This window comes from Cotesia glomerata, linkage group LG2 (assembly GCF_020080835.1).
Source record: "Cotesia glomerata isolate CgM1 linkage group LG2, MPM_Cglom_v2.3, whole genome shotgun sequence".
NCBI classification, from domain to species: Eukaryota; Metazoa; Arthropoda; class Insecta; order Hymenoptera; family Braconidae; genus Cotesia; species Cotesia glomerata.
In genome coordinates, this window is record NC_058159.1 from 31,404,447 (window position 1) to 31,417,031 (window position 12,585).

At 26.3% G+C, this 12,585-nt stretch overlaps 1 protein-coding gene across 1 annotated transcript; it reads right to left on the reverse strand.

Annotated features, from left to right (window-relative positions):
- Positions 1–425: 425 nt before the first annotated feature.
- On the reverse strand, positions 426–11,441 carry LOC123258534 (RING finger protein 11). Its single transcript, XM_044718612.1, has 3 exons — positions 11,425–11,441; positions 2,512–3,141; positions 426–1,542 (listed from the first exon to the last, which is right to left on the reverse strand). Exons 2-3 carry the CDS (start codon positions 2,641–2,643, stop codon positions 1,129–1,131), a joined length of 546 nt encoding a protein of 181 aa, XP_044574547.1. The 5' UTR covers positions 2,644–3,141; positions 11,425–11,441; the 3' UTR covers positions 426–1,128.
- Positions 11,442–12,585: the final 1,144 nt, after the last annotated feature.

The window sequence follows — 12,585 nt, forward strand, 5'->3', positions numbered from 1 at the left end:
GTTTTAAAGCCTAATCTTGTATAAAATTAATTAAACTTACTCACAATACCCACGCGGAAATGTAAAAATGAAAATTCTAAATTTTTTTTAAATTAGTGAACTAATCAACTGTATGGCCTGTATGATCCTTGTAGAGGATGTGAAAATGATTTGATTTGTATATAACAATCATTAGAAATTAATTTATCGAAAGTTTTAAAGACTAAACTTCCTAACCCTTGTTTTTTAATAATTTTCAAGTAAAATTTCATTTATTTCTTATTAAAATCGAATTGAGTGATGAAAAAATGGTAATAAAAATTTATCCCACTAAAATTATCTGACACAGAATAATTTCTTTTTTTTATTTAAAAAATAAATCATAATTTTTTAGAATAATTAACTTAAAAGAAAAAGTTATCAAATGTCAAGTAATTTCAGGATCATTAAAAATTTTTCAACATAGTATTTTAATATTCGAATATGTATACATACGTATATGTACAGTACTTATACTTAAATACAAGTAAATAAAGAAATACAATTAATTATAGTTGTATTAAATTTGTTTTGTTTTTTTTTTTCTCTAATAATAATTTTTTTTAAACTTATCTATAAGTAGTTATTTTAAATATTTATTTGTAGTCAACAAACCACTAGTTCACAGCTCCATTTTTTTCTTCCTTCCTTTCCATTCTTAACTAGAAAGCCGTAGCGATATTTATAATAATACCAAAGCCTTTTAACGCGATTATGTGATGCTTTAATTATTATAACTCGAGGATATTCTAGACAACAGTACAAACATTCTATTTCAGTTCCAAAATCAATTTATTTTTTAATTTTTATTATTCTACTATATCACGATTATTTTTGATACACTTGTCCTATAAAATTTATAACTAGTTATAGTCCATGTAAAAAAAAAATTAAAAGAAGAAGAAATGTATAATGAAACCGCCTGCAGTTATGTTAAATATAATAATACAATCAGATTAATTAAAATTGCAATGATTTTGGAGAGTGAAACGAGGATTTACTATTGTCGATAGTTAAAAGTCTACCCCGACGCTTATCTTTTTACACCCGAGCGGCTTGAGAGCCATGGTTCGACATCTCGACTGGTAATTTAAGGTCAGTTCTGAGGAACTAAGTTGTGGGGTGGTAGGAATTTATGAGAGCCGCGTCGACGGGCTCCATGCAGGAGGGACAGGTGAGAGAACGCAGCAGCCAGTCGTCGATGCACATCGCGTGATAAGTGTGCATGCAGGGAAGATAGCGAACGGCCTCTCCAATAGTCAGCTCCATCATGCAGATTACACACTCCCCCTTTTTGGCACCGTCGTACTCCCTCGAGGGCAAGTGCTGGATCAGTCCAATGCGTTTGGCAATTCGCACCTGGTGCTCCTCTTCGTTAATCGCTGCCGAGTTCATCAGTCCGGTTCCTCTGATGTTGCCGGTTGTCATCCCGATGCCCTGGCCCAGTCCGCCGATGCTCGACTCCGTTGATCGCACGTGTCTCTCGCGTGTTGAGACAACCGGGTACCGAGAATCAACCAGCTCCTGAAAAGATAGCCAGATTAATCTATATTATTAAGAGAATAATAAAAATTTTGTGTCCAGGATAGTCAATTTATTATGAGTATTTAGGCTGCATTTGAAAATGCTCTATCTCTACATACATAATTATGAAATTACCTTGTATCTTGTGAACCATTGGCATTTTTAATTAAAGATATAAGCTCATCCTGATGTTACACTCATCGAGACCTTTCATTTGAGTACCCACATCAATTTTTCATATATTTATATATTTATATATGAAAAATATATCAAAAATGCATGTGGGTACTCAAATGAAAGCTCTTGATGAGTGTAACGTCGGGATAAGCTTATCTCTTAAAAAATGTCAATAAATAAGAAATGACATTGTATCTTGTGAACTATTGACATTTTTTAAGATATAAGCTCACCCTGACATTACACTCATCGAGACCTTTCATTTAAGTACCCACATTAATTTTTCATATATTTTATATATTTATTTATATATATGTATATATGAAAAATATATCAAAAATGCATGTGGGTACTCAAATGAAAGCTCTTGATGGGTGGAACATCGGGATGAGCTTATATCTTAAAAAATGTCAATAACTAATAAATGACATTGTATCTTGTCAATTAATTACATTTTTAAAGATATAAGCTCACCCCGACCTTACACTCATTAAGAGCTTTCATTTGAGTACCCACATGCATTTTTGATATATTTTTCATATATACATATATATAAATATATGAAATATTGATGTGGGTACTCAAATGAAAGCTCTTGATGAGTGTAACATCGGAATGAGCTTATATCTTTAAAAACGTCAATATTTAAGAAAGTACAGTGCAATTCATTAAAAGTCATTATTTAATGAAGCAAGACTTTGTTTATTTATAGTTCAAAAGTCACGGCAGTTACATAGTGACTGCCAGGTTGCTAGTAATAATAATGAAAATAAAAAACAATTTAATAATTACATTGTAAGGCATAGCTTGTGAATTTAGTTGATCTTGCGACAAACTACCAGACATTGCAGGATCTGGACTGTTGTTCAACAGAGTCGCGTTGTCATTTTGAGCACTTCCACTGCTCTTGAGACAATTGCCCATTTTGTTCGAACAAAGGATTGTTGTCGATTTGCAGGTTATTTTAAAAATGAACTTACTGGTGGCAGTCTACCTGACAATAGACAATACCGAGAGGCAACTCAGGTTTGGAACGAAGAGCAGTGGGCGCTGACGACAAGTTATTGGTCAGCGTATCCCCAAAAATGTCATCCGACTTGGCATGGTCAGGGTTCGACACTCAAGGCCACTTTTTTTTTGTGACTGTCAGCAGCCAACATAACAAAACAATTTAAACTTAATTAAAGCCTTTACTTTTGTCAATTTTATATTCTATCACATACTTGGCTGTTGATAAACATTTGTCTGAAGTAATAATTACAATTTTGGTTTTAAAATTGATAAAATAATTTATTAACACAGAATACAGCTGACTACAGCTGACTGGCTGACTTTTCCACCATGACTGCTTGATTTTAATCTATACACGCCAAGTGTATATGTGTGTATGTATATTGATGAGCTTGTTTGAGTAATGTATATCTATGGATACAAACACTTATGTACAATTTTCACTACACGATTTCGAAAGTTTCTTTTTATTTGTTTCAATTCTTCATTTCATCGACAAAGTCTATTCACTGACATTGTGTTGACAATTTGATGGACGTCAGCTGGTGGATTAATCGCTGAGATCTGCGTTGTTTGTCAGATTAAGATAAACAGCTGATGAGCTACGGGAGAAAAACAGCAACACACTGAACGGAAACAATGGCAATATCACTTCACTAGAATTATTCTTATTCGTCGTCATGTAAGCTTTTGTCTCAAGTCTTGGGAGGTTTTTTTTTTTTTCAAGTGTTTTTCTGTTCGTGCAACGTCATGGCTGTGTTGGTAAGTGTTTTTATTGTTTTATCATTTGTAGGTTAGGAAATAAATTGTTGGTAATGTAGAAAATTATTTCTTCTTTCACAGTAAGTACAATTGAAGTCTCAGTTATCAACAAAATTTATTTCGGGTATTTTATTTTACCAATAAAACTGCAATTGCTCTGCTGTCGGAAGTGCGACAGAGATAGTTCCGTTGAGCTCCGTGAGAGCAAAGCGAGAAAAAGATGGTCTCGCCTGTTATTAATATAAAAAGAAAATGGCTAAAAGAAGAAAACTAACTTTTATTAATTTTAAAAAATGAAAATTAAATTAGCCGACATCTAAGAATTTTTAGAATTTTTTTTCATTGAAAGAATTATTAAAAAAAAATCCAAAAAACATTTCATTTGTAAAAAACTTTAAAAACGGGAAGTGCAATTTTTAAAATATTTTTTTTTGTTGTAATTTCTTCAAAAAAAAAATCAAAAAATTAAAAACGTCGGCTAACTTTATTATTATTTTTAAAAATTGTTTTTTGACAGGTTAAAAATTAAAAAACAATTCAAAGTGAGTTTTTTAAAAATTGAAGAAATAATAATACTGAAGTTAGCCGACGTTATTAATTTTTAATTATTTTTTATTTACTAAATTAGAGCCAAAAAATATTTTTTTTAAATTGCACTGATAGTTTTTAAAGTTTTTTTACAAATGAAATTTTTCTTTTATTTTTCTGTTATGATTTTTTCAATAAAAAAAAATTCTAAATATTTTTAAATGTCGGCTAACTTAATTTTCATGAAGAAATAAAATTTTGTAAATAATTATTTCAAGTTAATTGGATCTTGAAGAAAGAAGAAATATTTTTTTTTTAGGAGATAATTGATTAAAAAAAAAAAGAAGAAATGATATTTTTTAAAAATAAAAGGTAAATATTAATAAAAGAAGAAATAAATATTTGTCGATTGAGGCATTTTATTTAATTTTTATACATATATAATCATTTATATCAGAATTTCAGGTTGTCATATGGTTTAAATCTGGCTGTTTATTTATTTGTTCATCATTACCACCCAACTATACATTATCCACATTTAATTTTTGTTCACAATAACATTTTATGATAATTTATATTATTTTACTTCACTATACTTCTTTATCATTATTATTAAAATGGCATTACATATCAATCATTCTTATTCATTGGATTATGAGTAGACTTTTTCTATATATTTATTCATTTATTTACTTCCATAGTCATTCATTATAGTAAAATATACACATAATTCATATTCATCATAATTCATAATTCATAGTACATAATAATATATCATATTGATACAATGTATCGATTTAAATATCAACAATTGCAAGCTAACTACTGTAATTGTTTGTTTTTATTCATTTTTCTATTTCCACATTATTATTATCATTATATATATATATATATATATATATATATATATATATATATATATATATATATATATATATATAGATTTATGTATATTTAATAGTATCTGAGACCCTTTATTCAATAATTCATATTTCTAAAATAAAAAATAATTAATCGTTTCTCCAGACAAACCCTTCTTATTGTTAGACGTCTCTCCGAGAAGAAACAATTAATCATTTCAATAATATATTTATAATATTCCCAGTTACAGTAAAAATATTATTAATCTTATCATTATTATCATTAATAATAATTATTATTCATCCACTTTCTCATCTATAACTAAAATTAAATTACACAAATTATTTACAATAAAAAAATAATTAAGTACTAAAATTATTCGATAACCTTAATAAAAAATTTACGGTATTATTTATAAATAAAATAATAAATCCATCGCCTAGTTATTAAATAAAGGGTTTCTATTTGTAAATAATAATATTGTTTAGTAATTTAATAATAAATATTTTTTTTTAACTTTTTTTTTTTTTATTAAATGTCTACTCGTTATATAATGGGCGATTGACATATGTAAACTCTTGAACTATGAGTTCAGTTGATTGTATCATTGTACACTTTATAGACAATGGTAGGTCATTAGTTTTTATTTTTATTATTATTAACAGTATTATTATTCTTACATAATATTTTTTATTGATTATAAATATTACTTAATTAATATTAGTATTATTACTTGAATAAATAATTATAATAGTTTTAGTAATCAATTTTAAATAAATTGATCCGGATTTTTGGTATGTGTCTTATGAGATCACGAGAAACGGCCAAAAATTATTATTACTTTTGTGGTAATATAACAATTCAGTGAGCAGTCTTTAGAGGGAGTAATTAGTGCATTAAAAATTAATTTAGCAAATATTTTATCATTTTTTTTAACTAATAAATAATGGCGAAAAAAATTGACATGAAAAAATTATAAATTCTTATAATTTATTTTAAAAAAAAAAATTAATTAATTAATTTTAATAATTTTAAAATTTAATTTTTTTAATTTTTCAAATTAATTTAAAAAAAAAAAATTATAAATTTATTTTCTTAACAATAATTTTTCAGAAATTAATAAATTTTTTTTTTTTTCATTATTATTATTAATAAAATTTATTTTTTATTTCAGCAAGAGAAAACTCCAAAATAATAATTTAAGCCGCAATAGTGGTAAATAAAAGTAAAAATAAAAAAGTGAGGCAATAAAAACGGAAGTCTGGAGCTTTTTATGAACAGCGAAATACGAGAAGACAAATAAATAGAGCAATTATTTGTTTCGTTCGAAAGAATATTTTAACTTTATTGTTGTAAAAAAGATAAAACAGGTTAATCGTATTTTTTTTTATAACAGACACAAAAGTCTTACTAATGCTAATTATTATTATTATTATTATTATTATTAAAAGTTTATGCAGTTATTTATTTAATAATAATTATCTATAGCTTTTTCATTCGAGACGACCAACTGTCAACCACCGAGCGCGTTGCATATCCTCCCAACCGTTTAATCTTACATCTAAAAAAGCAGGTACGTATTACATAGACAGGTCTTCGAAATTTTTATCATAATTAATTTAATTACAATGTTTCAGGTTTGTTATTTAATACAATTGATTTGTCGGAACCAAATCGGTAAGTAATTTTCTTTTTACGGTGATTATCTTTTTAGTCAATATTTTTGAGCTTGTTCGCATGATTTTAATCAACCAATGCAATTTTCTTATCAAATTAGAGGGAAATATATCAATATTTCTTTTTATTTAATATAATTTAATAAGATATTTAACATTTATTTATTTAGATATTTTGTTTGATTATTTGTTAGTTTTATTTATTCAGTTGATGAGAGTGACAAAAAATATAAGAATCGAACCCTGTCAAGATAGGCCACCGATCTATTAAATATTACATAGGACTAGGTTGTTATATCAATTAGAAAGCTTTTAGTAAAAGACCAAGACTAAGAGACACTTTATCCATTAAATATTCTCACTAGAAATTACTCATTCTAGTTTTAATACGGCCTCCTAGTACGAAAGATATTATCGAGAATAAACTTGTGCTTTAGTATCCAAAATAAACATCTAAAATTGTTGTAAATTTTGCTCAGCTTTAGAATTTCTTTTACTTTCTATTTTATAATAATTCACTCAATTCATCTGTCAACGTATTTTTTAATTATAAAAAAATAATTACCAATTACAATTTCGTTTTTAAAATTAAATTTCCAGGCCTTTATTTTCAAAAAAAAAAATTCAAAAACAAATCTTAATAGGCCGATTATTAAAACGCGAAGATGAAGTGAGTGATCGTCAAAAGTTGATAAAAAATATTTCAATAATTAATTTTATTTAATAGATTTTAATTGAAAATTTACACGCTGTATAGTTTTAGGCACCGCGTGTAGCAATATTACTTTTTTTCAAAATAATATTATATACTTTTTTGTTTTTTAATAACTATTATTATTTAAATATGCACATATTTAACTCTCAAATAATAAAACTATTTAACATCTATTTGGCTTTGTAGTTTTAGTCATCAATCACATTTCCGTAACTTTCTCGTGTTGTTGTCACCCCTTAACGATTGGTCGCTCGATAGAAAAATTATTATTTACAATATCTAATCAGCTTATGTATTTTAGCATTATTTGATTAATCACTTTTCTTAGATCCGGACCCTGGATTATTGATTTTAAATATTTTTTTTTCTACCTGATCATTTTGAATATTGTTATCATTATAAATAGCGTAATCTAGTAACATATTTATTTATTTATTGGCTAGTAAATAATATCGGTGTTCAATTAAACCGGTGATTAAACGATGACAAACATAAATAAAGTATTAGTCTGATTAATTATTATTTTACACAGTTTATGATTAAATAGTTGATTAAATTACACATTAATCATCTTAATTACAATAATACTATTGTATGTCTTAAATATTTTAGTAATTAATCATTTAATAATAGGTTCTTTTTATTATTATTTTAATTTAAGCCTATAATTAATTAATAATTAATATTAAAAATGAGTAATCGAACTGTGAGACGATCGGATGAACGTATGACAGGTATCAATTGAAAAATATGTACTATGGGCTAAAATAATAACAAACAATAACTTTTTTAAGTTAAAAAAAAATCGGCGGTATTTCACGCGCTGATACAAACTTAAAAATGTGCTACTTGAATAATATATAAGGACGTATTGTCGTATGTATATAATTAGAACGTGTATGCACATATCGTGTACACTCGGTGTCAGTCTGTATAATCAGTCAGAAGATGCGTCGTGTCAATCGCAAACTTTCAATCGTATGATCGATTTTTTTTAAATTATTTTTTTGGAAATTAATTTCAATCGCATCATATGAAATTGTGTTGTGGTAATTTTTTAAAATTAATTTAATTTATTAAAAGTGTTTAATGCAATTGCAGTACTAGCGAAAATTTATTACAGAATTTGGAATTACATATTTGTAACATAAGTCAATATTACCGTTCAATAACACACACACACACACACACAACACAATTGCAATTGGCGGTTTGTCGATGACACGTCAGCCAAATAGCTAAAGCTATAACAAGCTAACTCAATAACAATCTACCATTAATTAAACGCAGTCAATGTTACAATCCAACATCATACAAACACTTTTGCATTATTTTAGTTTTTACTTAAATAATAGTTCAAAATTTTTATTATAATTTAGAAGCTTACTGAGATTTAATGTAAGTACTTTTAATACTTCGGGTAAAATTAATATTTTTCTGTCTTTAGAAATTTTTTTCTGTGCATTACATTAAATCTCACGGATTAAATACATTTATAAATAAATAAATAAATAAATAAATAAATGCGGTGCCCAGATATTTAAAAAGTGTTGCTTGATTTTTAATTACAATTTTTCAATTGACTTTTTTATCGAACGTAACTATGTCGCTCGATTTATAGAAAATTTTATTAAAAACTTAATTATGCCCAAAAGATAACTGATTGAAATTTTTTTGATAATGATTTAAATTTTACCACTAAAAGAAAAATTAATTTTTGGTATAAATTATTTTATGGGGCGATTATTAGTTGGATATATACGTCATGATTAAACTTTAACAGTAAACAGTGAAGCAACATTAAATTAATTATTAACATGATCATTTAATGAGATTACTGAGAATTTACGACAAAGCTCGAATTAACAAGAGAGTAAGGTCGGAACTTAATTAAAACTAGTAGTGGTAAAATTTAAAGCATATTACCGATTTTTAGCAACTATTACGATCGAGATAATTTCTCTCCAATTAGCAACTTTCCTAATCCGACTAATGCAAAGTAAATAAAATAAATTAGCTCGGTTATTTCGATATAAAAGTTTTTTATTTGATTACAAGAAATAAAAAGGAATAAAATAAAGTATGCTTGGATGTAATATTCGATATAAATAGAAGCGAAAAGAACGGGAGCTGTAAAAAAATGAAAAAGCTGACGAAACCCTGATCTTTTTATTTTGTGCTACTCTATCACGATCGAACTTTATTTTTCGGTATATAAACCTACACTCTATTCTATAGTAAGAGTCTCAGGCGACTCAAACTAATATAGTATCGAACTGTCGAGTTTCAATCGAATTTTTATTTCCTTTCGTTTATTATTATTATTTATTTTATTTTATTTATATCCATTTCACAAGTTCCGGAAATTTATATTTTTATTATTGAATCTATATTACTTTCATTCATTATCTTGTTCATATTTTTTTATAACAATGTCTGTTTAGATATTATCATTTAATTTGATTATTATATTTATCAATATTATTATTATTACAATAAATATTATTTTGTATAGAATGAAATCGACTCGATTATTATATTTTTTTAAATATATTTCACTGGAATCTGTGGTACAGAATAACAATCGAAATCGTTAAAGATCATTGAGTTAAATCCTCTTCTTTTTCCGCCTACTCGTAAATTTAAATTGCAATTCAGTAATAAATTATTATTCAATAGCTAAATTTGTAATTTTATCATTTATCGATTTATTTTAACGTTTAATTAAATAATTTAATTAAAATCGGAACCTATGACACACATTTAGATAAGCGAAATTACCATAAATTAATTAATTTTTATCTTACAACATCTTAATTTGAATAATGTTGGGATTTGATTTATTATTTTTGATCTGTGCTCAAATATTATACGGTCATAAACATTTTCTAGTAATAACATTTTTTAAAAATAAATCCACATTTTTCTTTCAATTTATCATTTTTCAATGAAAAATATTATTAATTCACGCTTTAAATCTTTCAATTTATATCTGTCAATCAATCCAAAATTAATTTTGTTCATTTTTCATAAACTTGAGGAAGCCATTATTATTTTTTGATTGACGCTTGTTCAAAGCTCGTGTGAATTTTTCCGACAGGATTTTATCAATTTTTTTACAATTAAAACTTTAAATTGTCGATAACAATAACAGTCATAATTTTTTTTCTTCACTATAATTTATGATAAAATTTAAATCGGGACTTTTTAAGTAAACTAATTTAAACCCCCAACTAATAAATTTACAATTACAGGATATATAAGTCTAATAATACTCGAAACATTTATTACAATATATATTTTAACAGTAAAGGGTTCATTGGATGGCAAGATAATTTGGCCCGACGTTTACTCGAGTGGCTCAAAATAACCAAGAATTTTTTATCAATAATCTTGTTTATTACCCGAGTACCCGCGGAATAATATTTTCCAATAATAATTTCCTTAAAAAGAATCTTGCGATCCAACCTCCAGAATTCCAAAACTGTTTTTCCACAATAAATTTAATTACTACTAAATATTATATTTAACATCTAAATTCAAAATTATATACTTCAAAGTTCACATTATATAAATATATATTATATACGACTATAAATTACACACTTGATTAAATTTTATATATTTTTGACAATTACAACAACACAGAGGATTATAATTACAATTATTTAAAAAAAATTACGACTGTTTTTGTCAATTTTATCAATTAAAAAAAGTGTTATCAGATAAATTGGAAAACATACCCGTAAATTATCAGTATCAGAGATAAAACAATTTTACTAGAGTTATCAATGAATTTATCGCGAGGGAAACTTTAAAACTTGGAACCAAAACTTTTCCATTATTGCCGGGATTAATTAAAAAAGCAATTAATTATAAGCCAAATAAATTCGACTGAATTTATTTCTTGAAATTCAATAAATGAAATAAAATAAATAAATAAATTTAAGTGTCATATTACATGAGAAACTTGATGCAATTTGCCAAGAGCTGACTATTGATTTCACACAAGAGTTTTGCACAAGCTTTTCCTCCCTCTCTGTTTTTCTTCTTTCTTTATTTTATTTTTCATCACGGAAGAATGGAAAAATCTGTATAAATGACTCGGGCTCCCTCGATAAATCATCATTCTATTTAGAATACAATGTACACATATATATATATATATACATAAATATATCGATTGTTTCTATAAATGTAATCCAATGCAGATCAAAACGATTGCAATTATGGACAAAATTAGCTTCGGCCTTCTTTAATTGATCGTAACTGAAGCTATACGTACATTGAAAGTGACCTTTAACATGAATTGACGTAATAACTTGCGACGAACCAATCGAATATAGAATAGTAGGCCATGTAAAAAATTTTATTTTTTTTAAGTATGCATCTATATATTTTTCAGTTGTCATTACGTATAAATACATATACTTATCAGAATAAGTAGATATATAAGTACATATCTATGGCTTTCGATATAAAATATGTAGTTGACAAGTGTACTTTCAGCGTTAAGATTTAATAAACTCGGGAAAGTTTGTTCGTTTTGTTTATAATACAATATCACGATGAAACAAATTGATGATAAGTAAAAAGGAAACAAAAAATTTGAAAAAGTTTTAAGAAAAGTAAACAAAAGAACGGTCGCTGACCCGATTGTAAGAAGCTATAGTTTTCATTGATTTACAATTTCTTTTTTTATCAACCTTCTTTCATTACTATTATTTCTAAATGTCATTACTAGATCCGCTTATGCCCATGTATAGATAAATGTGTATAAACTTATATATATATATATATATATATTTGCTGTATAACCAAAGTCTGGCCGCGACGTTCCTCGGACTCACCAACCAAACACGCAACTTAAATAATTAATTCTATCCGTCTACACAACTTCAGGATATTTACCCGATCGGAATTATTTATCATCTCTATTATATCATCTAAATTTGGTTGGTTTTAACTTGTCGAAATATATTTGTTGTCATTAATGGATCTTTATGATTACAATAAATATTATATTATGTATGTAAGGATAAATTTAATGCAAAAGACAGCTTTTGTTAATCGTCCAGACAATTTCGGTTTTATTAAGAAAAGATTCTAGAGGCTATTTAAATAATTGTCTCGTGGAAAATAAGGGTTTTAATACCGGGTCTATGTACGGCATAAATCGATTTAATTAAACGTTTATTGCACGATAGAGAATAGATAGTGAATTGTGGAAGAAAAATTAAAAAAAAAAAAAAAGTTTTTTTGTATACGTAAATCGCTGTTACACGTTTATTCGAATCATTGATCGTTTTGGAG